Source organism: Sinocyclocheilus rhinocerous, unplaced genomic scaffold (assembly GCF_001515625.1).
Source record: "Sinocyclocheilus rhinocerous isolate Xijiao unplaced genomic scaffold, SAMN03320098_v1.1 scaffold899, whole genome shotgun sequence".
Taxonomy (NCBI): domain Eukaryota; kingdom Metazoa; phylum Chordata; class Actinopteri; order Cypriniformes; family Cyprinidae; genus Sinocyclocheilus; species Sinocyclocheilus rhinocerous.
This window is the reverse complement of record NW_015653460.1, coordinates 564,570-592,480: the sequence shown is the minus strand read 5'-3', so window position 1 is coordinate 592,480 and position 27,911 is coordinate 564,570. Positions and strand designations below refer to the sequence as shown.

Sequence of the window (27,911 nt, the reverse complement as noted above, 5' to 3'; positions counted from 1 at the left end):
TGAAATTGAGATTTATGCATCATCTGAAAGAAGCTGAATAAATAGCTTTCCATTGATGTATGGTTTGTTATGATAGGACAATATTTGGCCGAGATACAACAATTTTAAAATCTGGAATCTGAGGGTGCAAAAAAATCTAAAGAGAGAGAAAATCGCCTTTAAAGTTGTCCAAATGAAGTTCTTAGCAATGCATATTACTAATCAAAAATTAAGTTTTAATATATTTACAGTAGGAAATTTACAAAATTTACGAAGTTTATAATTTTGCTCAGTGTGTGTATATATATATATATTTTTTAATGTAATTACACTATATTATATTACAAACATATTTGTAAAATATATCAATTATAAATTGAAATATAGAATTATAAATATTAAATGACTACATTTCATTTTTACTATATACTATAATTACACTATATATAAATAGCAACAAAATTATATAATGATTATATATATGTACAATTATATTTATTTAAAATTGTAAAATGGTATTTAAATTATAATTAAATTGTTATTACATTTATACTATACATTATGTATATATGTGCAGAGAGAGAGTATAATTACATGTAAATTATAACTGTTTTTATATATGTATAATATTTTTTTTTACATTTTTTATATATTTTTAGCAAGGTTCTATGTAATTATATTATACTATAAATGTAATACCTTGGTAATTATACTATACGTAAAATACACAAATATTTGAAAATAAATATACATTTTTAATTATATAATTTTTACAGTTCATTTTTTAAATTAAAAAATAAAATCCACTTTTTCACATGATCTTTTTCATACTATCATCTTTCATATTATTGGCATCCAGTATGTTTAAAAAGGATGACACTGAATCTATACCATTTGCTTTGCATATATATGTCATTGTGTGTCCTCACCTCTCTCCTCCTGTCGCTGTTGTCTCGGTGGAGGTGCCATTTGATAGCGGCATGGGGCGATCTGGCCTGGCACTCCAAAAACGTGCTGCTGCCCTCCACCCCGTACTGCACCGTCTCTAGAGTGTTCTTATTGGCTGGACAACAACAACAACATGTCATTTCTCATTGACATCAGCACAGCATTGGAGCGAGAACGAGAGCTGGCCATGAACTATTAGAGCAGAGCCAGTAGAATGTGAGAGTCGTGTCAGTCGAACTACAGTAATGTAAATAAACGCAACACTACAACAGTTCAGATCAGAGCAGAATGAGGTTTTCTGTTAACAGGTCATTATGGTTGTATAAAGAAAGCACAACTGTATTTTCCATATACGCTTAATTTATATAAACAAATTTCACAAAATAAATGAAAATGAATAAAACTGAATTCATGAACTGATGGTGCTGATAAATGTGTCATGCCACGAAAACAACTATTAGCTGTGATTTGAATGATTTATCAGTGAATTAGTTGTGCATACAAAATATGCATTAGACAGACACATTTATATTAGAATAAAAAACAGGCAGAACTAAATGTATTTATTGATAATAAATTTATATATTTCGAAATATTAATTGTAGTAAAGTCAGACTAGTAACTTACTGTTGGAATTGTATCCTCTGCACTGCCGTATGGGATTCCCGTATTTCACATCCTGTCGCCGACTGCGTCTGAAAGGAAGCCAATATGACAAAATAAGAAATTTATTGACTAACTGACTACACATATATGTCTTAAGGAAAATTTTAATTGACAGCTCATCTGATTAGATTATTCAAATTCTCAGTTTCAACACACTAAAGATATGACGCTGGCAGGATGAACAAGCGTAAAGTTCAGTGGAGAAAGAAAAGATCAATCAGTCTCTCTGGGATTTCATCTTTCTGCAATTTTAGGGAAAGTCCCATCCTGTTTCACAAGAAGAATACTCGCCCTTCACTAAATAAGATCCATACGGACACCTGTTTGTCTCAAACACTTTGGGATAAATGAGCATACGCTTTTAAATGAAAACTGTAGCTCCCCCTGAAATTGCCCAATATGACTAATGCATCTGACTGCATGAAAGCAAAACATCTTCAGTTGCAACATCTAATGAACAAAATTTCCAGAAATTAGGAGGCTGTGACTGTAAATGAGGATCGAATCCTCATGAACGCACATGACTGGAATATGATCTTTGATGCGTAAGAGTTTTGGAATTATTTTGGTTTAGTGAGGTTTCGGATCTTATTAATGTGTATTTCATTATTTCCTATCAATGTTCATAAAAAGAGCCAAAGAAAGAAATGGGCCAGGTTATTGAGAAATTACGGAGAACAATCTGTGTCTAATGGACTAACTACTAGGCTATTGTTCTGACATGGCATTTTAAAACCAAATGTTCTCACTATGTTACTGTACATACCTAAATGTGGTGTATGTAAAGATGCTGACTGACACTGTGTGTAAATGTCATTCGGTTTGAAGCGCTTTGGCATATTTACCTCTTCTGTGAGGCCGAGTACCGAGAGCAGGACTTGCCGTCCCAGGCACAATAAGGGTCCCGGGCCAAACAGCAGTCTGCACAGGCCTCGCCATAGACGTCACACCTGTGCAGGGCCAAATGAGTCACCCCAACCGGAGATGCCACATATAGTTGTTGCTGCAACAAAATGAGTGACAGTCTTTTTTTCTGCCTTTAGATATATAATTTGATCCTAAAACGTCAAGGTACATCATTTTCTATTTTCAAATCTCTTTGGAAAGAAGAAAACCACACGTGACTGTGCAGGCCTGTGTAGGTTTTGAACTGCAAATTGAGGCCTGTTATGATAATGGAGCTTTTTTCCTCCAGCATTTAGACACTTGACATTTCTGTTTTTAGGATCAGCTGTTTTAAATCAGCTTTTCTGGGAGGACTAGGGTTTAAATTACAGCCTAGTAATGATGTCATGCCACATCTGCCAACAATCCCAATCATGATGAAATAATAAAACACAAATGAAATTTAACATTTTATCTCCATGCATCTGTAAAATTGTTATCCCCATATGAAAGCGGCTTATAGATTACAGACGGATAGCAGCTGCACGTCTAGCTTAAGTGGGTCTATTGCTGTCCTCTTCATGGGTTTGGGTATTCCTCCAGTATTTTACAGAAAACATCAATGTTTGTGAACCATATTTTCAGGTTTAGTGTACAGCAAATTCTTACCCGTTTTGAAGAAATCTTCATAGTTGTGATAGGAGTAGGGACCTGAGAGTGAAATATATAAATCTTTATTGTGCATGACTTAATTAAACAGTTTGGTGTCAGTAAGATTTGTTTTGAAAGAAATTATTACTTTAATTTAGCAAAGATGCATTGAATTTATTTAAAGTAACAGTAAAGACATTTACAAATATTCTTTTGAACTTTCTATTTTCTATTAATGAAAATGACATTTTCCACAAAAATATTAAACAGCACAACTGTTTTCAACATTGATAATAATAATAAAAAATGTGTCTTGAGCAACAAATCAGCATATTAGAATGATTTCTGAAGGATCATGTGACACAGTAAAGACATTTACAAATATTCTTTTGAACTTTCTATTTTCTATTAATGAAAATGACATTTTCCACAAAAATATTAAACAGCACAACTGTTTTCAACATTGATGATAATAATAATAAAAAATGTGTCTTGAGCAGCAAATCAGCATATTAGAATGATTTCTGAAGGATCATGTGACACTGAAGACTGAAATAACGATGGTGAAAATTCAGCTTTACCATCACAAGAATAAATGACATTTTAAAATGTATTAAAATAGAAAACGGCTATTGTAAATTGTAATAATATTTAACAATATTGCTGTTTTTACTGTATTTTTTATCAAATAAATGCAGCCTTGATGAGCTGAAGCGATCAATCAGGATCAAGTATTCCAAAGAGCTGTGTAATATTAATAAGTTAGTGTACAACAGGAGATCCAGGGCGCAGATCTCACCTTAAAGACCTCCACTTCCTCTAGCACCAGTTCCTCTGTCTGCAGGTCATCTCTGGGCAGGACAATCACCTTCTGCACTGTACCTCTGTCTGTAGGCCAAAAGAAAGACAGTCAGATTAAACTGCCTCTTTCTAAGTGCACTTCCATCTTACAACAAGTCCCAAAACATTCAAAGCTCCATGATATTCCTCTGACAACTTTGTATCTATTCCATTTTCCAAGCTTTTTGTCTTTGCATCTTATGCCCTGATAAAATCATGATTATAATCTTTCACTGAGTACAGAAACACTTAGAGGTACTCTTTCTTTCCGTCCCATCTACCGTGTAGACCCTTCACATTTTCCACACACCATCCCTTCCTTTAAAAATCCCTCTTTTGTCTTTTGTTTTCACTGCTTTTCACGGCATACTCATCTTTCAGCTCGGCTGTACCCTGTCAGGCTCCGTCTCTACTGCAAAGCTGAGGTATTTCAGTGGCTGTGTCCTAGCGAAATGCTTGTTTGATTTAAGCGTGCCATTGCATTCCTCCGTGCACGTCACCGGAGATTTATTGCAACCGGAGCAATACATCTAACCTGAGCTTTGAATGCAGGCGAGCGACGGCAGCTGAAAGCCAGGGACGTTCCTGTGAGTGCTTGTAGGTGCAATGGGCCGCGCAGAGTTGATTTAAAAGCCCATTAGACTCTCAGACTCTCAAAGCAAGAAAAGCAGACATAAAGAGATAACCTACAGCACGGCGAGACCAAAGAATTATGTCATTCTGATTCTTTAAAGGTAAAAAAAAGAAACTTTGAAAAGGAGATGAGAGTTAGGCAGATCAGCTGTTGTAGGTTGATGGATTCTTATAAGTGACCCTGCAGCTTTAAGGTGCTGCATTCACAGCTTTTATATCAAGAACAGAAAGATGGAAACACAAAACCATTTTTTGTGTGTGTTTAAAATCCATCTAAGTAGAGTCAGACGCTTTCACCTCCTCTGATAAATGTACAGTACACTGAGAAGGAATGACACTGACTTTTTTATTTCCCTTTATCCTGCAGCAGTTTCAGTGTCTTGACAAAGGTTTAAAGAAAAGGTAAGATGACAGTTACCGTACCTAAAAAAAAAACTAAAAACTAAAAATGCATACAGTGCTATACCAGTGTTACATTCATAATGAAAAATAACAAAAAATGTTTTTCGGTCCCACTGTATATTAGGTGGCCATAACTACTATGTCAATACATAATAAAATAAGTACAATGTACGTATTGTTCATATTGTATTGCAAAACACTTTTGCTGCTATTGAGGTGGGATACAGGTAAGGTTAGTGACAGGTTTGGTGGTATGGGTAGGTTTAAGGGTGGGTTAAGGTGCAATGGATGGTTCAACATTGAAACTATAAATATAAATATAATTACAGAAATTAATTACAGATGTAATTACAAGCAGGTATTTTTTAAATACAAGTACAATGTAAAAACATGTATGTAAACACAATAATTGCATTGTATCAAATGATTCATTTAAATGTAAGTACATAGTAGTTAAGGCCACCTAATGTAAAGTGGGGCCTGTTTTTCATTTTAGTACAAAAAAAGGCATTAGATAGCAGCAACACTTTATCGTATGGAGAAATTTAATGTTGATTCATTTAAATGTAAGTACATAGTAGTTAAGGCCACCTAATGTAAAGTGGGGCCTGTTTTTCATTTTAGTACAAAAAAAAGGCATTAGATAGCAGCAACACTTTATCGTATGGAGAAATTTAATGCTGTTAAACATTTTTAAATTATACTAGTTATCGCCTTAACTCTGGTAGCCCTAAAATTACTAAAGCTAAAATTAAAACTAACAATAAATATAACCATATATTTTTATAAATTCAACTAAACTGAAATAACAAACTGAAAATAATGTAATTTAAAAAAATCTGCATATTTTATTGCATATGACATAAGTTGATATGAAAAAAACTTAAATATGTAAAAATCAGGCTATTTTCCAAACTAACCTGTACCCAGGAAGAGCACCTCATAGTTGCCATCGGCTGCAGTCACCTGGTCCACAGTGATAGTGGTGAACTCATAGTCCACGTTGGTCCTGACCACCAGGGGGCGCTTGTGCACCGGATACACAGTGTTGTACATGGTGGGATGGTTCCGCATGAAGTTGATGACCTCATCCGGGTAGTCTTTCGTGGACTTCATGTTAGGGGTAAAAGTTCCACCAGGACACTAGCAAAAATGGGTAAAGGGGACCAACCTTAGCCAATGAGATTCTAAATGGGTAGATCTAAAGGCTAAACCCCACTTATAATTTGTACTTTCAGCTTGGTTTATAGCTTGGTAAAGTTCAAGCTTGTTTTTTTTAACCTTCATCAGTGGGTTTAGATTAATATTTCTATATCAGTATGCCAATAATTTGTCTAATTATTGGTAGTCTGGTTCATAAGAGGGTGAAACTCACTGTTCCTGGACGAGGGTAGGGGATTTTTCCAGTGTAGGCCACCCACTGATAATTGGGACCTTCTTTGTGGGCAAAAGGTCCATTGAACACCATCCGAATGTCCGCCATGGAGTAGACGCAGACCGCTGAGCCTTTAAATACAGAGCTGGGGGGAAAATATGACAGTTTTTGTTATAAAGCTCATATATAGAACTATTAATACATAAATTGTTTAAAAGTGTACATGGAAAAAAGCAGATGCAAATGCAGTGGACAACTGCCCAAGCTAAACAAGCCCTTCCAGTGTTTACTACAGCTTCCAGACGGAGGAAGACCTTGTCTAGTATATTCAAACTCACCCAGACACAGAGAAGACCCCATAGATGACGGGATTTTTAGTGTCCTGCGTGGGCTGTATGTACACATCCCCTAAAAGACACAAACACAGAGGAGCATTGCAGTGACAAAGCTGGAGAACACTTTGCTAATATTTGCAGTGCATAAATCAAGCGCATTTAATGAATCTTGGGACCAACTTTCTGTGACTGAGTTTCTCACTGCATTTCACTCACCATCTCTGAAGTAATGAGAATTTATAGTCAATTTGTCCTTTTTTTTAACAATAGCAACACTGCAATCTACAAAACACACAAATTGCTTTTAACATTTTAAAAATAGAGATAGCAGTTGGGTAAATAAGAGAGTAAACTGGACAGTAAATAATGTGAAAGAGACAGCCAGTTTTCAGAGAAAAGACATTGCATGTCATCACTATTATGAAACTTGCTGAGCTGGCTTGCATAAACACTTATGTGTGCATATGAGTGTTTGTGCGTGTAAGGGAATAAGTGAGTGTGTTTAAGGACCGCTGAAGTGCTCCTCAGGGAGAACTCATAGGATATTAAGGATGAGGATAGCAAAGCATAGGGTTCGTATTGTACACACACATCCTGCCAACCATTATATCTGAGTATAAGCTGTATGTATAGTGCAGGTGAAGCATCATGTGTATATGGATCAAAGACATGGGCTTATAAGACAACTGAAAATTCATTCATAACTCATTCACAGTGCTAGAAACTCATGATCTTATGAATGAAAAAAGGCAGTTGTAGAATAGTTAATGCACATGTTCCAGATACACTGAGGAGTTCATGTCGGAGATGCAGGTTCAAATTCAGTCTGCAATAAGTCCCATCCCCTTATTTTTCTTATGCGTTCAACTAATAACACTTTAAGGACTCTCTTTTGCCTGTGCCAATGCATTTGGCAACCTGAGGCAAATTTCCTCTCCTTTTCTCCTTCACAACAGGAGAACTGCAGTTAATGGTGTATATCTAAGGATCTTCAACAAGGATGAACACATACTTTTAAAATGACATCTTTACAGCCTTTTTTTTTTTTTTAACAAACATTTGTCCATTTGGGACGAATTTGCCAAATTCTTAACATCTTCCAACTGTTCGAACTCCCGTAAATGCAAAGCCAGAGACAGTCACATAGCAGATGCATAGAATCTATGTTAAAATCTACACAATTATTCTCAATAATACTGAACAGAAAAGGCAGAAAATTTCATTTAAAACATAAAACAGCATTTATAAACAACTTATGTGACCTACTTCAAAATGCAACAATCTACAATAGAAAATAATATAGGATGGTATTTGATTTGTTATGCATCAAGAATTCATTAGATTGCTAAAACGCATGCTATGATATTAATGGTCAAAATTATTTTTCCCCACCCATGTGACCTTATAGAGAAAATCAATTATGTACTCACGAATCAGGCATAATACGAGCAGAAACATGTATTCAGAAAGTAAACTACTATTTTTTATTTTTTAATCAGCAAGGATGCATTAAATTGATCAAAAGTGACAGTAAAGATATTTATAATTTCACACATACTGTATGTACATATATAAGCAGCACAACGGTTGAGCAGCAAATGATATTAGAATAATTTCTGAAGGATCATGTGACACTGAAGACTGGAATAATGATGCTGAAAATTCAGCTTCGCATCTCAGGAATACATTACATTTTAAAATATATTAAAATAGAAAACAGTTCTTTTTAATTGCAATAATATTTCACAATAATTAGTTTTTACTGTATCATTCTATCAAATAAAATACTTCTTATTGACCCCAAACTTTGAAATAGTGGTGTATATATAAGAGATCTAATTTCCAAATAATATAAATGTGTAATTATGATCATTCTGACTACTACTATGACACAGTGTCGTTAAACTCCATCTGTATTATAATAAAAGCTTAATCCTGTTCATTACTAGACCGCCACAACTCACGATGAACTACAGCTTTATTGCCTTATTAAAAATGCCTGGATATCCCTCCTTTAACACACACACACCTATATCCTCACCTCGCCATAAGCCTGTGTAAACATCCTCCCCACTAATAAAGAGCCAAACATGTTTATAAGTGTTGAGCGACTGTGCTCGGGAGCCCAAAACTGCTCTTTTAATATGAGCAACAGCAATAAATTCCAGCATGATCATAGTCCACCGTTTCCCTACATCACTGGGGCCAATTAGTCTGGAAATGACTGTAAGTGCGAGAGAGACCCTTAGTGGACCCGGCATTCCTGTCAGTCCACCTGATCCGTCCACAGGGCATGGCCTTCTCTCTGGACGTCATCCGAACTCCCTTCAAGTCTCTCCACAGCTCATGGCACATCTCCCACACCTTCAGCCTTCTCAAAAGAGCCTTTTGTTCAGAAAAAGAGGGTGGATTTCTGTAACACGGCTTAGAATAAGCTATTATCCATCTCAGCGGGGATCGGGGGCGGGGATCTTGTGCCATATGGCAGGGAGGGCGAGGTACGTCACCTGGCCCGGTGTAAATGCAGACCTGGAGGCCCCCGTTAGGGGATCCAGGATGTTGTGGGTGGATGGAGGGTTTGCATGTGGTTTTGTAGTAGGGTGTGGGCGACATTGGACAGGGCCACTGAAACCTGACTAACCCAGAGAGGATCTTTCTCGTTCACACACAGCTAAAGCGATCCTTGACTGGCCTCCGGCCAAAGCAAACCACTTTAAGAGCCGAGATGGGGCCTTTCAACTGACGACTTTATCTGTTGGAGATGAACAGAGTGAGACAGAAATGGAGACTTACTGAGCTCGTCGAAATGCGTTTCAATTCCATCAGCTCCTGGGACCGAGCAGATAAGACGGGCTTTCAGGAAGGTGCTCCACTTGTTGACCAAGCAGCAGTGACCGCCGTCATCGTTCTGTAAACACACACACGTTGAGAGCCATCGGTTTGAGTCGAAATCAAAGAGAGGTGGAATAGCTGCATTTAATTCATGGCAAGCCCCTCCGCAGCGGGAGAGAGAGGAACAAACAGTCAGGAAAAGTTAGCTGTGAGAAGACAAGATTGCAAATAGTGTCTCGTCTGATTCACAAAACACACCCATCTGGTCTGATGGCCAGCCAAATTTCAGGGAGAGGTGGTTGAGGAATCCTGATTTATCATCTGACTTCAATCACAACATACTCGTTTGGAGGTATGAAGGGAAGTTTCACCCCAAAATAAAAAAGCTGTAATTACTTATTCCTCATCTTGTTGTTCCAAACCAGCTTCGCTTACTTACTTCCGTGGAACACATATATTTTCCCATACAACTGTAATACAGTAAATGGGGACTGGAGCTTTTAAGCTTCAAAAAGGACATAAAAACACCATAAAAGCATCAAAGTAGTCTGTAAAATAGATGTGTCAGAGACCAGATTCACAAAAATTGTAAGAAAGACGTTAAGACATTTCTTAAGATACATTCTAAGAAGTTTGTACAAGACTGTTTCTAATAAGTACAACTCTTGAAAAAAACTTTTCCAAACTTTCAGATTGTATGCTGGGTCTTGTCAAAGATGTGAAAAAATAAAAAATAAAATAAAAAAACATTTTAAAATAACTTTTTGGTTTCTAGCACATTACATAATATCCATAATAAGAGTGCAAACTGTTTTTGTTGCAACAGGCTTGATGGGAATCAATAACTTCATTAGACATCTTATTTTTGTGGATTTACCTGTAAAGGGATACAGTAGTTCACCCAAAAATGAAAATGCTTTTATCATTTACTCACCCTTAAAGTTGTTTTAACCCTGTATAAGTTTATTTCTTCTGTTGAACAAAAAAAGAAGAAAAAGAAGAAGAAAAAAAAGATGATTGTCCCCATTGACTTCCATAGTATTTTTTCCATACTATGGAAGTCAATGGGGACCATCAACTGTTTGGTTACCTATATTCTTCAAAATGTCTTCTTATGTGTTCAACAGAAAAAATAAACTCATACAGGTTTGGAATAACCTGAGGGTGAGTAAATGATGGCAGAATTTTCATTTTTGGGTAAACTATCCCTTTAAGACAAGTTGGAGGTTAACATAACTTTCGGGGGTTTTTACAATGATTTTTAAGAGCAACTTTTTTTCAGGCATTCATATTCGTAAGTTTTGTCTTTAAGAAATGTTTTTGGGAATAGAACATATTCTTAATTTCATTCTTAAATTACAAAATAATAAGAAAAAAGCAGTCAGGAAGAATTTTATTCTTAAGAATGTTTTGTGAATCAGTCCTATTTGTGAACGAATCATTCAGACTGGTTTTGTGGGATCAACTAATTCACAGAAAAGATCAAAAGAACAATTAAATCATAAACTGGATTCGCTACTTCTCTCAAGACCATGCAAAGTAGAGCTAGGACTAATATTTTCATTTTCATCAACAGCTTACATTTTGTATGACTTCAACAGACTTGGAATATAATCGAAGAATAAAGGAAAATCCACAATTTGTTTAATGCTTTATACCATTTTGGAGCTTGACATTCCCAGTCCTCACTGACATTAATTCAAAATCACCCTTTGTGCTCCCCAGAAGAAAGCAAGTCATACTTTTTGGGGAATGACATGAGTAAATGAAGAAATTTCCACTTTTGGGTGAACTACCTCTTTAACGGATGCAGCTAAATGAGTTATATACGACAAACTGTATACATGATATGAATGATCATACCCCAGGCTCTCTCTGCGTGTTTCATCTTTGATCGCATGACTCATTGTTATTAATAGAAGCTAAAGATCTTTGTGAGAGAGGGTGGATGGTGACCAGATGGGTTCAGATGTGAGATGCAGAATGGCTGGTTCTCCGGAGGGTGATCCATAAAGTCCTGAGCACAGGGGTGTGTTTGCGTGATAGGTCACCACATGACCCCGACTCATAAACAAAGACCTGGGGGGGCTGCACGACAGAGACCACGCACTCATATAAACACACCCGTAAACACAAAACAGAAAGCGGATAAACACAAAAACCCAGCCACCCACACAAACACACATGCAATGTCATATACCACCATGTGGTTCCACATATGAAACAGCTCAATAAACACATGCATGTTACAAAAAATACACAAGCACAAACCCATTCATGAAGACACACAAAACGTTTGCACTGTATATATTCTAACATTCAAAATACTTTTTTATTCTGTAAGAATGCACTGAATCCATCAAAAGCAACAGTAAAAAATTATGTTAAGAAAAATGTGTATTTCAAATAATTTCTGTTTTGACTTTCTATTCATCAAAGACACCCTGAAAAATGTATCATGGCTTTCACAAAAATATTAAGCATCACAATATTCAATACTGATACTGGCTGCTGAAAATTCAGCTTTGCCATCACATGAATAAATTACATTTGAAAATATATTTAAATAGAAACCAATTACTTTACATTGCAATAACATTGGACAATATTACTTTTTTTACTGTATTTTTCTGAAAAAATATTATTGACTCCAAACTTTTGAATGGTGGTTCCTGCCATCGACTATGGTTGTTTTATTAATCTATTTACAATTACCTTAATCCTAGCCAAGATATTGAGTTAAAATGACTATTATAAGGCTTCAAATTATTTATTATGTAGCTCATTTACAGTCACATGAACTAATTATGATGCTTTTTTGCCCATTTTGAAACTTGACATTGTAAAACAAATTTGAAAACATCTTTAAAACATAAACTAGCCATTATCCAAACTCTATACATGCTGCATTTTAGCTTAAAAATTAAAAAAATTTTGATCCATTTATGTGGGTTTTGTATGGTTTAACGACGTTTGTAAGGAACTTTTCAGAATGTATCCCTCCAAGTACAGCTAAACACAAACACACCCACAAGCATTACATTAGGCCCAAGAAGATGCACCACAAACCCCTGAGTTTACCCCTGTGGCTCAAGCCTGCCGTTCCATGTTTGTTTTCATTGCCCTGCTCAATTTGCAGTTGTGGTCTGGCGCTATTTTCATTACGAACTTGTGGTTAAGCTCCACGCTCGGGACAAATCGCTGTGGTGCTAGTGAATAAGCCATCTTTTCCATTGCATGCTCTGGTGAAGAAACTCTGTCATACGCAGAACGGCTGACCTGACAGGTCAAAAGGTCACAGGTTCAGGGGTCACATGGATAGAGAGACGTATTGTAAGCAGGGAGGTCAAATATGTGTGGATTTCGGCACGTCAGCGGCAAGCAAACAGTAATGGCACAGTCAAGTATCCACAAACTAAGGCTCGCTCGCTCTCGGCTGTAGCCGGAATCTCTTTCAGAAATGCTGAACGGTACGGAATGTCTCAAAATTTGGCTCATATTTATATTTTAGGTCAGAGATTTTAGCTCACCAGGCAGATTCGGCCGATGCGTGACTGTGATTTGGGGCTCTGGCCCATCTCAGAAGACTTCTCACGGAAGAAAAAGTAGAGTTTGTCATCGTTTTTTTCGTTGCTGTCAGGGATGAGGTGCACACGGACAAATGAGGGGTCTAAGAAAAAAAGGGAAAGAGGGAGAGAAAACGCAAATGTAATTTTTCATTTTGTACAATTAAAAATCTACCAGCCTGAGAAATTACCTGAAATAATTAGGACTATTTAAGTGATCTGCATAAAGGTGAAAATGGAAAATTAAAAATAGAGAAAAAAAAAACTGAACATATCCATATGCACAGAACTGAATTGAGATAAATTGCCCATCTTTTTGATCATTAGATGAATGGAAAAGTGTCACCTAATTTACCTGAACTCTAGGTTACAATATATAAAATAATATAAATATATAAACACCCAAACCCATATACTAAAACCTAAACTAAACTAAACAAAAAATTAAATTAAATTTATATTAAATTAAGTTAAAATAAAATAAAAATTCAATTCAATTAAAACTAAAATTTTATTAAATTAAACATAAAAATTTAATTAAATTAAACCTAAAAATGAAATGAAATGAAATGAAATGAAATGAAATGCATTCATATCCACTTATTTACCATTTAGCCATCTTGAGTTGTATTGGTCAGTGCGCATGACTGCATTTTTCCCCAAAGTTCGGAAAATAGCAGAGTCTGTTCCCATGAAATCAATATACACCCCTGCATACAGTTCTCCATCTAAGAGTAACAAAAACAGAAAGATACAAAGAGAAAGTCAGAATGTAAGTATCTGTGAATGTGAAAGAAATAAACATTTGATTTATAAGCTTTTATTTTTCATAATGAAACATCAGCCACACCCATGATGATGGATTATTGCCAGGAGATCCATCAAGGCACAGAAAAAGAACATTTAACTGATCAAATGCTCAACTTACAGTGAAATTACAGAGACGATCAGTCGAGAGAATGATTTTTTCGTAAGTATATATATATATATATTTTAAAATTTGATTAATAATTCTTTGATTAAAAATTCTTATTATTATTATTTTCAACAATAATACGTTAATTATGTATATGTTAAGAATTTGACACTAACACTGCACAACGATATAAAGCTTGGCTTGGTGGCAACTGCCAACTTACATTACACACTGCACAAGATTGATGCCCACTGGGTCTCATATGCGCTGGTCATTATGCATGTGCATGTGAGGAGTTATTATTGCCTCTGGAGGAATTTGTTCCTTGTTAAGTAGTGTGGAGGTCAAGTGTGTGTGTATGTGTGTGTGTGAGTGTGCAGAACCCAGTTGCAGGCCATTTGAGCAGGTGTCTCAGCGTGTAGTTGGCAGAGGCCACGGCTAGGCGGAGCGCTGTCATGAGCAGCTCTCATGATTAATTCCCTCTCGGAGGAATCCAGAACACAGGGCCTGCCCGTTTTTGCCCACACTTGCTTCTGTGTACAGCGGGCGATACGAGTTCAATCGGAGGGGTTTGTAGAGGTAACATGCTGGATGTAGAATGAGTTTGTTGACAGTCTATTTGCTCTGCCCAGTGGCGGTTTTTCAGATGGCATATCAAAACTGTTGATTCTTAGGGGAAGTCTAGGTGCCAACCTGTCAGAACGCCTTGTAAATTCAACCAAACAACTCTAATATATGAGGTGGTAGTTAAATACAACCAGACAGGCAAGCACTAAAGTGTTCTTTCGACGAATAGCATGCCAAATTGTTTGCAAAAGCTTCCTTGTCATGTTTGTTTGTGGCTTTTAATGTCGCACTTAGTGTAAGACTGTGATAAATTGTTTTACTGGCTTAGCTAAGTGGTTTTGCTAGTTGTGGGCTTTGCTAAGCTGTGCTGATTAGATGGTTTAGCCGGTTGTTTTCCTAGTCAAGGGTTTTGCTGAATTACATGCTGTGTAAGCCCTGCTAAATTGGGGCTTTGTGTTGTTCTTTGGACTCGGCTGATGACGTGCTAGTTTGGGGATTGTTTAGTCAGGAAAAAAGCTACAACAGATTTACAACAAATTACTCACAAAATACAGTAGATTTATAAATCCTAACAAACGTACACTAAAAAACGCTGGGTTGTTTTTTCAACCCAAATGCTGGGTTGAGACCGCTGGGTAAGGACGTTGGGTTGTTTTAACCCAATTTTGGGTTGAAAATTGGTCTTGATCAATAACTGGGTTGGGAACGCGGACGTGAGAGAGAGCACGCACGTCACGTTAACATCGGACGTATCTCGACGACACCAGTGCGAGAAGCCGCCATTTTCTCAGCATCTTCAGATGGAAGCGAGTGCGAGTGAAAGACGGTTTATGGTAAGTAAAGATTAAAAATGTAAAGTCATCATTCATTGTTTGAGTCCGGTAGTATCTTGAGATTTCATCAAGGCAGAAATATTCTGAAAAGAGCTTATATTGAAAAATTTGCATGTTAAATTTCAGACATGTTGAGCTTTGTGTCTTCATTGTGTCCGCGCCGGGAGTTAATGACACAGAAGCCTGCTTGTGTAAGAAGGTGATTTTCTCCGCTTCTTCAGAAGAGAGGGAAAGACGGTTAAGGCAAGTAAAGTTCATAATTCCATCATGTTATCAATTTTATTTTTTTACTAAGAGTAAAAGAATGTTTGTTGTTTTTGTAGATGTTGAAAGCCAGAGACATAGGAGAGCATCATTCTTTTGAGACTGATGTGAGTTATTTTTTAGAAAATAAATGTTTCTTGCTGTGCTGATGGGGCTTCTTCATGACTACATCAATTATGCTAAAGAGATCATGAACATTGGCAGCGATGCCTGATCTGTATTCATGGACTATGAAACAAACTAAGTTTGTAAAAAACAAAATGTTAAATGCTTCTTCTGTGTTGTTGTTCAGTAGAAATGGAGTTTACACTGTCATTCATTCACATGCTCACATTCTTTTACATAAATGTTATAATATCAGTGTTAATGTTGTGGTTTATTTACAACCAAGAGCTTGTAACACTCCAAAGAGAAAGGAAAAATTTAAATCGCGTCATATGACCCCTTTAAAAGTTATATTCAACGAATGTTCAACGCTTAATTTATAAACTCTGTAGCTGTTAATGCCATACTTTTCTGCATTTCTTCTTACATGCATGTTACTTTTGACTGTTTTCTCTTGTTTTAAATAAATATTTACCTTTTGATAGTCATTCTGTGTGTGTAAAAGTGATTTTAAAATGAACAAGATTTGTAGGTTTAATGTCTAGCTCGATTTGGGTTCATTTTAGCCTAGCAGTGTAGTAATTTTAAACCATAAAAAAGCAACCCAGCATGCTGGGTCAAACATAATAACCTAACTTGTTGGGTTAAAACAACCCAGCGCTGGGTTCGTCCCTTTTTGACCCAGCGCTGGGTTGCCAAAATAACCCAAATTGGGTTGTTTTTAACCCAGCCGTTTTTAGAGTGTATGGTTTTAAAATTGTCTAGAGGTAACATTCTTTGACATACAAATACACAGATGCAAATGTTTTGCTAACGTGTTATTTTTCAGGTTGCTAGCTAAACACGTTTTAAAGAATAAGACTGTTTGCACTTATGCACTTCTGCAAATCTAAGAATGCAACACATACTTGCAATGATGAGCAAAATCAAGCTTATGTAGCCAGCAGAACCTACATTCATAAACTTGCATGTGTTCCTATCTAGGGCTGCATAATTTTTTTGGGAAAAAAGAATGAATTGGGAAAAAAAGAATGACTAATAATAATAATAATAATGATAATCATTATTATCATTAAATGTTAATAAAATAGTAAATATTGCTATTTTAATACTGTAAAATATTTAATAAAAATTTAACTTTAAGAATTTCATTTTACAGTACAGCTGTAAAACTAAAATATTAATATTTATGGCTGTCTGAATTTTTTTCATTTTCAAGTGTTAAACCATCAAGCTTTTATTTTGGCAGAGTTGACAGTTTCTCTGTTAAAATGGAACATAGTTAACCTCTCTAAATTTAAAAAGATTTTTTTGCCTCAAACACTATTCTGAAACGACCCGTTACCAATGATCTATAAACCGTCGGGTTTGCTAGTGCATGACGACTCGCAGTGAGAAGCATCATTAGAAGGCTTGTTAGAAAACTCGCTGGTTGTGCGCTTGGTTGATTCGCATGTTTCTATATAAAAGGCTTTTACTGCCGTCTGAGTTCTCCATTACGAGTTACTCCGAAATCATGGTTTGGACTTTTCCAATACACACAACCAATAATGCAGTGATTTCTCCATTTAATTCAATTTAATTGTCACTAAGTCAAGAAATTTACCATCTCATGAGAAAATTGTTTCTAAGGCGTGCAGGAAAAGCCAGTCGCTTTTTTGGGCAATAGCTGTGCAATAAGTCTTCTAAAAAATGTTGAGTTGCTTTGAGTAGATACTAAAGAGAATGCTCATAAGGATAAAAATTGCTGTTTTTTTAGTAGTAAAAGACTGCACAATATGGCTGTATGCAATATGTTTTCACAGTTTTGAATGGAATCGCTGAAAGGACTTACTAATCAATGCAGAGACGCTGTTCAGTTTGGGATCGGGCACTTTCTCCATTTAATTCAATTTAATTGTCACTAAGTCAAGAAATTTACCATCTCATGAGAAAATTGTTTCTAAGGCGTGCAGGAAAAGCCAGTCGCTTTTTTGGGCAATAGCTGTGCAATAAGTCTTCTAAAAAATGTTGAGTTGCTTTGAGTAGACACTAAAGAGAATGCTCATAAGGATACAAATTGCTGTTTTTTTAGTAGTAAAAGACTGCACAATATGGCTGTATGCAATATGTTTTCACAGCTTTGAATGGAATCGCTGAAAGGACTTACTAATCAATGCAGAGACGCTGTTCAGTTTGGGATCATATGGGCACTTTCCCTTCCCAGAATCCTCCTTGCCAGGCTCCAGATGGAAGATGTATTCCTGAAAGGGAAATTGAAAGCAAAGATTAGCCCCCTCTGTCTTACAGTCAATAATTCTGTAGAAATGCTTTTGCATATGTCCTCAAATCCCTATAAAACATGACACGGATTTAGTTAGGTTAGGCGTGTGACGGCAAAGACTATGATGCACAGGTGGAAAGAGAAAAGCAATAGTGCAAAATTAAATCATCTCAAAGACAGATCTCTGAATACAATGTGCAGATAGAAAGTTTCACTATTCAAACTTTTCTGCTCTAGTACTAGTAGCCTGCTAACACCTGTCTAATCCTGCATCGTGAGCGTGGCGGAATGGCTTACTGACACCGGCCCATCCCAGAATCCCTCAGGCATGATGTAGAAACACTGACTGACAGGTATTTGAATGTGCGATTTAGGAACTGCCTCGAGCGTGTGCTGACATGCCCCGAAAACTCACCATGAGCCAGATCCATAGCTTTCTAACCCCAAATTTTCCTTTACAGTCACAGGAGGAGATGGAGGAGTGCAGGACATTTCTAATCTTATCTATCAACATTCATTTAAAGGAGAGCGGAACAATATTCAGTTGTCCAGCATTAACAGATTCCCTTTCACCCGTTATTAAAATCAACACTGACACTGGCAGTTCCTGCAGGGTTGCCTTAAATTAGAAACGTAAAATTTGCAACAGACACCGTATATTCTTCTGTTTGACACAGTTGATATGGGGCATTGGATGGAAATTATAGTGTGCTACAAAAACTGCTCATTTTGTGAGAATTATCTAAGTTTTCAAGTTTGGGCTTGCCATGAATTCATGCCAAATTTTGTTGTACTTGTTTCTCTGATGATTTTTCTTCCCCCCACTATGTTGTTGTATTTATACATATAAAAATGAAAGTATTAAATAAATCTAAATGAATAAATATTAATTTGTATGAATCATTTTCATTAATAAGGGAATTGATTAGATTTGTTTCCTTTTTTACAACTCACATTTTTATTTATTTATTTTTATTTAATAAATTGATTTCCTAATATAAAAATATATATATATTTTTGGGTTATTTATATTTCTAATAACCAACTGGATGCTAACCAGTCAGGTTTCGGGAGTGGCCATTCAACTGAGACTGCACTACTGTCAGTCACTGAAGCAGATTTTGAAAGCTGATTTCAAACCATCAGTTCTTATCCTGCTGGATCTATCTGCCGCTTTTGACACTGTGAATCATCAGATCCTCTTGTCCACCCTCTCATCACTGGGCATCACAGGGATTCCACTTCGCTGGGTTGAATCCTGTCTTGCAGGTAGGTCTTTCATGGTGGCCTGGGGAGGGGAGCTATCCAAAGCACATCAACTAGTCACTGGGGTACCTCAGGGATCAGTTCTTAGACCCCTCCTTTTCACTATTTACACTATATCACTGGGACCCATCATACAGGCACATGGTTTCTCCTACCATTGCTATGCTGATGACACACAGCTCTTTCATTTCAACCAGATGATCCAACAATAGCTGCACGGATCTCAGGCTGCCTGGCGGACATCTCGGCATGGATGAAAGAACATCACCTCCAGCTCAACCTGGCAAAGACTGAGCTTCTTGCTACCCCTGCCACTCCAACTCTACAGCATGATTTCACCATCCAGCTAGGTTCTTCTACAATTACCCCATCAACTTCGGTCAGAAATCTTGGTGTAATCTTCGATGACCAGCTGACCTTCAAAGACCACATTGCAAAGACCGCTCGATCTTGCAGGTTTGCATTGCACAACATCAGAAAGATCAGGCCCTTTCTAACGGAGCATGCTGCACAACTTCTTGTCCAGGCCCTTGTCATTTCTAGGCTGGACTACTGCAATGCTCTTCTGGCTGGACTTCCATCAAGCACAATCAAACCTCTACAAATGACTCAGAATGCAGCGGCACGACAGGACTTCAATGAGCCCAAAAGAGCCCATGTTACACCTCTCTTTATCTCCTTGCACTGGCTACCGGTTGCGGCTCGAATCAAGTTCAAGACATTGATGCTTGCATATAGAACAGCCACAGGCTCAGCACCCACCTACTTCCACTCCCTACTACGAATCTACATCCCCTCCAGAAGTCTGAGATCCACTAGTGAGCGACGCCTCGTGGTACCATCACAGAGAGGCTCAAAATCACTTTCCAGAACATTCTCGTTCACCATTCCTGGCTGGTGGAACGATCTTCCTACCCTGCCCCTCCAACTCTACAGCATGATTTCACCATCCAGCTAGGTTCATCAACAATTACCCCATCATGTTCGGTCAGAAATCTTGGTGTAATCTTTGATGACCAGCTGACTTTCAAAGACCACATTGCAAAAACTGCTCCATCTTGCAGGTTTGCATTGTACAACATCAGAAAGTTCAGGTCCTTCCTAACGGAGAATGCTGCACAACTTCTTGTTCAGGCCCTTGTCATTTCTATGCTGGACTACTGCAATGCTCTTTTGGCTGAACTTCCATCATACACAAACCTCTACAAATGATTCCGAATGCAGCGGCACGACTGGTCTTCAACAAGCCCAAAAGGGCCCACATCACACCCCTTTTCATCTCCCTGCACTGGCTACCGGTTACAGCTCGCATCAAGTTCAAGACATTGATGCTTGCATATAGAACAGCCACAGGCACAGCACTACTTCCACTCACTCTTAAGAATCTACATCACCTCCAGAAGTCTGAGATCTATAAGTGAGCAACACCTTGTGGTACCATCACAGAGAGGCACAAAATCCTTAAAAAACAAGTTTCTGGCTGGTGGAATGGTCTTCTCATCACCATCTGGAATGCTGAATCCCTGACAATTTTCAAGCGACAGCTGAAAACTCATCTCCATCATCACCATTCGACGTCATCCTAAAACTGAATAAAAAAAAACAACAAAACTTTGCTTTCTCTTTTCTTAATCCCCCCCGTCTAGCTTGTACTAATCTGAACAATGCCTGAAACTTTGTATTATGAGCACTTTTTTATTTGCCTCTTTATGAATCTCTTGTTGTATTGCTCAATTGTAAGTTGCTTTGGATAAAAGCATCTGCTAAATGAATAAATGTAAATGTAAATATATAAAACAATTTAAATAAAAAGTAAATAAATCTATATTGTAATTTGAACTAGTAATACATTTTAGAATTGGTGCCCCATGAGCTGAAATCGAACAATAAAACACACTTAAACTGGGTTTAAATGATGCTAATAAACCATATTCTCACATTTTAACTTAAAAAAGGCCCATTTCTGCAGTGGTAGTGCGGTTAGATCGTTTAGTCAACAAAAGTGTAGTGTAAGACTTAAGTCTTTACTCTGATGCTTAAACCTACAGTATTGTACTTGGAAGGAGCTGAGGTCATGAGAAGGTTAAGCGCTTCTTCCTGTGATGTGAAATGTAGGACGGCTGAAGTATTTGAGTAATGTTTAGCTGTGTAGGTCTATTATTTCCTCTGCTTCTTTGTGTTTGGTAGAGCCGACTTGTGTTTGCTCTGGATCAACTGCCTGAAAGTTTAGCATTCACTCCTTTGAGGGCATGAACGTTGAGGTGGGTGATCAAAATAAAACCAAGACAGTTACGTATTGCAAGTTAGTTATTTATAAAGAAACTGCAATAGTACCAGAAAAAAAACACTTTTTCGGAGTATGTAATGTTCCATTGCAAAATCTTGCAAATTAACAATTAACTAAGCTCAGAAGGTAGTTTTGCGGGTTGAACTACAAAGAGAGAAACATTCAACAAGCTAAGACATTACAGAAGAACAGAACTTAAAAATAGATCAGCCAACAGAGGTTAACTATGAAGACATTAAAACTAAAAGAAAGTGAAGACTTCAACGCACAAAAAACAAGATGTGAGACACAGAACAAAGCTTTTAAATAAAACATGTTAGAAAGACAAGACAAAGAGTTAACAAAAAACATCCAGACATCAGCCACAGATGAGGTGGAGCAAGAAAGACACAGAGGAACGAAGAGCATGCAGGTTATGCATCTTTAGACGCAAGGAGAGCCAACAGGCTCACTGCAGACGTCCAGATCCGTGTCCCACCTGTAGTCCAGTCTCATCAAACACTGTTTCAGGTTCAGCTGCACGACTAGTTCTTCCTCTGGTCTGGGGCATCTGGAGATGCATGGCGGTCTAAAACAGAACATAGTCACATGATCCATGATGTTACTCACTTACCAAGCACAGTTGCCCCTTTCAAAAAATAAGAGGACAAGTTCAGCTAGGCACTTGGGTGACCTTTAACACTCAGAGAAAACAATAATTATTACATGTACGTGTATGTGTGTGTATCTATGAATGCTTTTGCAAGTGAAACAGCAGCTCTGTTCCAAAACCTAATGAGCTAAAAAAAAAAAAGAGAAAAATTAAAGGCATCACTGCAAGTATCCATCACAGTAAAAGAAATCCCAGCATGCACTGCACAGAGCTTAATGCATGATGAAAAAATACATACATAAACACACACAAAAACATTTTATATGATACACATTAATTTTTTTTCTTTCACACATACACCTCATTTCACATGTGTGTGCAATCATTTCTCACCAATTTTTAGCTTGTTTTTATCATTTTCACATTTATGTGAAATATTTAATACTTTTACATCTATTTAATACTGTTTATATTTAATTTTAACATACTTTTTGTATGTTAAATTGTATTATTTTACATACACAATTAAATTAGTACAGTATATAAAATAATATTAATAAATATTTAAAAAATTTATATATAAAATACAAATATAAATGAGTAATATTTATACATTTTATTAATATGACAATTGCTTAGATTTGTCTCCTTGTATTCCACCATTCTATCGTTTACGTTTATATTTAATACTTTTATTATAATATACTTTTATTATAAATGAACTATTTTACACAGTATTTGTGGATTTTTCTTAATTTTATGCTTTGCTTACTGTATTGTTTGTGTTCATTATCACTTCAGTAAGGATGTTACTTTGGTAGTAGGGGAAGTTGACTCCTGCAACATAAACCAGCCTAAGGTGGTTTAAGTTGGTCTAGCTGGTCTCCCAGTCTCTAAAACCCCTCTAAAACCGGCAAAACAGACCTGGTTTACTGCACTGTTTTTTAAGCATGGTCATCAAATTGCTCACTAGGTTGCAGAGTTAGTGTGTGAAAGATATCAGGCTCTACAGATATCTTGAAGTGTAAAGCAAAACTCATCTGGGATTGTGGTGTCATGTGTTCGTGCAGATGCTTATCGTAGCAGATGCTGTCGGATGGTTTGACCATGATGAGTTGCACAGCCGGCTCTCGGAAAACCCCCAAAAAATCAACATTGAGAGTCAGCACGTCTGCTGCGGCCACAGGTGTTTCTTTCAACATACTGTCTTGGGTAGAGTCTGAATGAAAAGACTGGGCTAGCACGCAAAAGACCTGCTGAAGTCGTCCACATCTGGATGTCTTTGGATTAATGTGCGTCTGTATGTGTAAGACGTGATGTGTGTCGTGCTCATTGGGACAGACTTTGAGATGTTTGCCTGACTGGAGGACTTTGTGGACGCAGTCTGTGACCCAGGTTTCCTGTCTAGAAAGAGCTGGGTGTTAAGGGGTATGATATCACCTCTCAGCTCTTATAGAAACATTTACACGGGGAGGGCACAGAAAGGATTTGTGCCAGTCCTGGGAAATGTTGAGGAAATTCATTATTATGGTGAGCTACAGACCACCAGCACCATACTGAGACGCTATAATGGGAGCTCCCATAGCATAACACCCTACATAATACAGATCTCAGACTTGAAACTAGGAAAATATAGGAATAATTCTGTAATTATTTACTCACTCTCGTGTTATTCTAAACCCATATGACTTTCCATACGACGGCATTTAATGCTGGTCTTTCCCCCCACCCCCTCACCATGTTATTAATAATATAATATAATATAATATAATATAATATAATCACCATTATTACTAGTATTATTATATTAATATAAATACTGTATTATATCAAATATTTTAAGTATATAAATAAGTATTATTAAGCATAATATTTTTTACATATATTTTCTATTTTTACTTTAAATTAATTAGTTAAATTTTTAGCATTTTGTTGCATTTTGAAAATGCTGCCTTGGCAACTAGCCAAAACAAAATAAGATGAAGTTTTTTTTTTAATATATATATTTCATTTTATTTCCGTTATCATTTATTTTACTTCAAGTTACGAAAATGGTTTTACCTGAAAATGGTTTATGGTTTTGGTTTTAGCTGTAGTTAGCTAAAGGTTTTGAATGACAAAGTTGCATTAACAATGACAGACAAATGACATTTAAATTTCTGGGTGAACTATCCCATTAAGAAATTCATAACCTGGTAAAATAATAGTAGCATTAGATTAGGTGTGATTTTATAAGCGTGTGCGTGTAAAAAAAAAAAAAAAAAAGTTGGATTCCCAACTTCCGACTTCTATTTATTCCACTTTAAACGTCCCTGGGCCGTCATTAGATAACAAGTGTTGTATTTAGAGAGACGAAAGTGCTAGCTGCACAAGCAAGGGTCCTAAAAAGGTAAAGAGGGTCCACAGTGGTCTAGCCTGGCTAGAGTGAAGAAACTCAAGCTCTTCAATTAAAGAGTAAGACTAAACAGGAGAGAGAGTTATAGCGTGCTGGGGAAGGCAGCTGTGAGGGAGAACGCCAACCAACACCTGGAGGGTTTTTAACGGTGGAGGAGGTGACACAGGGGGATGGTGAATGAGAAATCACACTTGATGAACTGTAAGAGTCGGTAATGGATTTGTTGAGAAATCTGGAAAAGAAATATCTATAAATACAGTAAGAACACCTGTGCCTCACAGGTATCCAGGTGTACCCGCTATGTTTAAGACACACCTCTCATGCCCTGCTACCCCACTCTTACCATAGGTTTGCGTCCTCTGTTGACATAAGTGCACACTGGGTTGTAGGCGCCTGTCCCGCACACGTACAAGTGTGTCCTGTTCCATGGCTCGATCAGACGGATGAAATTACCACACTCGCCCTGAGAGAGGAAACAATCACGGTAATTATTTTCACACATGTATGTGACAGACTGAACAAAAGAGCTATTAGACCAGATATAAAAAAGCTGTGAAATTGTGGCTTTTAGCTCCAGTCGGTTGGATTTTATGTTGTGTTAGCATTACATGCTACATGCTTCCACTTAACGCTAAAAAAATTTACTTTAGGCAGATGTAAATATTTGAAAATTAGTTCTACACTTCTGGGAAAACGGACCAAAACTTTGATGGCAGTATACAGAGGCTGTTTGTCCAAAAACAAGAACTGTAACAATGCCAGAAACATACTTTGCTAGTATGCAAACACAGATGCTAATGTTTGACCAATGCAATCAGCTATACGGGTAGCTAGCTATAAACATGTCAGCATTTCAAACTTAATCTTTGTTGCTCCACTTTCACTGTAGTTGACCCCAAAGAGAAAGTGGCTGTAGAAGACTGAGCAATGATAGTTTATGGTAATACTCACTATGACACAGTTGCTCTATTAATTTTGTTTTGATACACAGAGCCTTTCAAAATTTGGGGTTGGTAAGATTTTAAAAAAAGTTTTTGTAAGAAGTCTCTTATGCTCACCAAGGCTACATTTATTTGGTCAAAACTACAGTAAAATATTGTGAAATATTATTACAATAAAAAAAAATACACTTTCCTATTTTATTTTATTTTATTTTACATATTAAAATGCTATGTAATTAGCAGCCATTACTCTGCATGTCACATGATCCTTCAGAAATCATTCTAATATGCTGCTCAGCTGATTTGCTGCTCAAGAAACATTTCTTCTTATTATCATTGTTGAAAACAGTCGTGCTGCTTAATATTTTTGTGGAAATTGTGAAACATTTTTCTCAGGATTTCTTTGATGAACAGAAAAGTGTGAAAGAACAGCATTTATTTGAAATAGAAATTGTTTGTAACATTATAAATTTATTTATTGTAACTTTTGATCATTTTAATGCATCCTTGCTGAATATAAGTATCAGTATCTTGCCCCGAAATTTTGGATATCATCAACAAACATGCATTCATAGAGTATCAATAGGCAGCTAATCATGCTTTTGTATAGCTGTAATGAAAATGAAAGACTATCACCTATTTAAAAATGTATAACTTCCTGTTTTAATAGGAAATCACAGGAAAATAAGCATCCAATTATTTCCTAGGTTTTTAAACTCTGTACTGGCATTTATTTCAGCAACTTTACGTTCAATAGAGTCAAATCAGAAATGTACCCATAAAAACCTACATGAGGATTCATTTCACAGCAAGTGCATTCAACATTATTAATAATTCATGAACTGTGGTTAAAACCCATCACATCCCACAACCAAACTGACACTATGTACCATACCAGAGCACAACAAAACACCCCAAATGAAATGCAGCACCCCACAGATGTGCAGATAATCAGGTGATGCACAGTTTCTTTACCAGACCACTAAACCGCATGTCCAATTTCATATGTTCACAAATCTAGGCATTTGACTGGTTCGAGTTCGTCTCACACTGGATCTCGCATCTGTTTTTCTTCTCTGAATATGCATATGTTTTTGTGTGTGGTTTCTGACCAGGAAGGTTGAGGTTTGTAACACATATATTTGACCTCAGCACTACTCCTAAACCTGCATATCTCACTTTCACTTCATTTATATCAGCATATATTTTTTGTTGAGCTTGAGGGCTGTTGACCTGTCCCTGACCAAACAACTTTATATATGCTGTGTATTTGTAATGACATTTACAGCTTAAAATCCAAACCACATACAGATGTCACATAGATGTACTGTAGTGTTTCATAAGTGAGTGCTGGCTGGAGTTATCGAGATGAGTTGAGATGTCTAAACAAAGATATCTCGCGAGCAAATGTTAACCAACTGTAAACTGAAAAATGGGTTGTGTATATTGTTATAACACTGTCTGAAATAATTCTTGGAGGAATCAGATAACATTTAGCTCCACTTCTCTAATTTGATGCGCTGAGCGATTTTCAGGAATGCTGTTCTCAGGTTTTCATGGCCTTCCAGATCAGAGTATGTGAGCGGAGTAGAAGCAAAGACGGCACTCACGTTTGTGTCTTTGCCACTTAAAACACACTCCGTCTTCCTCTGCGGGGAAACTGGCCAGTGTATCTGAAAGAGAGCGTATGAGAGAGAAAGAGAGAGAAAGGTCAATCCCATTTGTCAAAACAATGACACACTATCTCAGAAACGATCCCCTTTAACTCAACAACCTTTCACTGTAATGAGCTGAACTAGCCAGGGAATGTTCACCCTGAATTTTTATAAGGCCCTAGGGTTCCCCACATATCCAGGCTTTAGTTTTATAGAATTTAATAGTCAGTTTCCTGCATTGCTGTGAGCTAATCAGTAAAAGTAACAGTGATAGAGGAATGACCCTTGGAGCCTACTGTGATTTAGGTTATGGCTTGTGCTTGTCCAGGAACTGAACCCAAAACAGAGTGAACATCTTTCTTTAAATTAAAAATAAAAAGCAAAAACAGTAATATATGAAGAGTTTATTTGCAAAAACCGATAAACGCCACTTTAAAAAAAATGCAAAAAAAAGATTGCCATGCATTATTCTCCACATATAGTGCGATCTGAACCCTAAACACGTTTTGTCAAAAAAGCCGGTTTTGTCCACTTTCAAGGCATTGCGAGTTCATTGCGAGTTTTAATGCAGAAGCCGACAAGCGCCCTTGTTGTTTTTGAACAGAAGCCGATAAGTCCATTTTAGCGAATCAGCGCGCTGTATTCAGGTCAGGTGACAAGGCTACTTTCACTTTGAAAAGACGTGCTAGCTGAGAGGAGTTTCGTCAAAGCTGAC

At 36.9% G+C, this 27,911-nt stretch overlaps 1 protein-coding gene across 5 annotated transcripts in view; it reads right to left on the bottom strand.

The window, feature by feature from the left end:
- Positions 1–27,911, bottom strand: part of sema3fb (sema domain, immunoglobulin domain (Ig), short basic domain, secreted, (semaphorin) 3Fb) — a 71,946-nt gene that overhangs the window by 2,825 nt on the left and 41,210 nt on the right. For 2 of the 5 annotated variants that reach the window (XM_016521990.1, XM_016521991.1), the window contains 15 exons: positions 27,152–27,214; positions 24,944–25,063; positions 22,092–22,181; positions 17,947–18,040; positions 13,721–13,840; positions 13,077–13,216; positions 9,508–9,622; positions 6,718–6,787; positions 6,380–6,524; positions 5,925–6,147; positions 3,929–4,017; positions 3,148–3,189; positions 2,439–2,596; positions 1,555–1,634; positions 909–1,042 (listed from right to left, as the gene is read on the bottom strand). In XM_016521990.1, coding sequence (XP_016377476.1) covers positions 909–1,042; positions 1,555–1,634; positions 2,439–2,596; positions 3,148–3,189; positions 3,929–4,017; positions 5,925–6,147; positions 6,380–6,524; positions 6,718–6,787; positions 9,508–9,622; positions 13,077–13,216; positions 13,721–13,840; positions 17,947–18,040; positions 22,092–22,181; positions 24,944–25,063; positions 27,152–27,214 — 1,683 coding nt within the window. The remainder of the gene's footprint in view (positions 1–908; positions 1,043–1,554; positions 1,635–2,438; positions 2,597–3,147; positions 3,190–3,928; positions 4,018–5,924; positions 6,148–6,379; positions 6,525–6,717; positions 6,788–9,507; positions 9,623–13,076; positions 13,217–13,720; positions 13,841–17,946; positions 18,041–22,091; positions 22,182–24,943; positions 25,064–27,151; positions 27,215–27,911) is intronic. The other 3 variants (XM_016521992.1, XM_016521993.1, XM_016521994.1) reach the window with 3 other exon arrangements.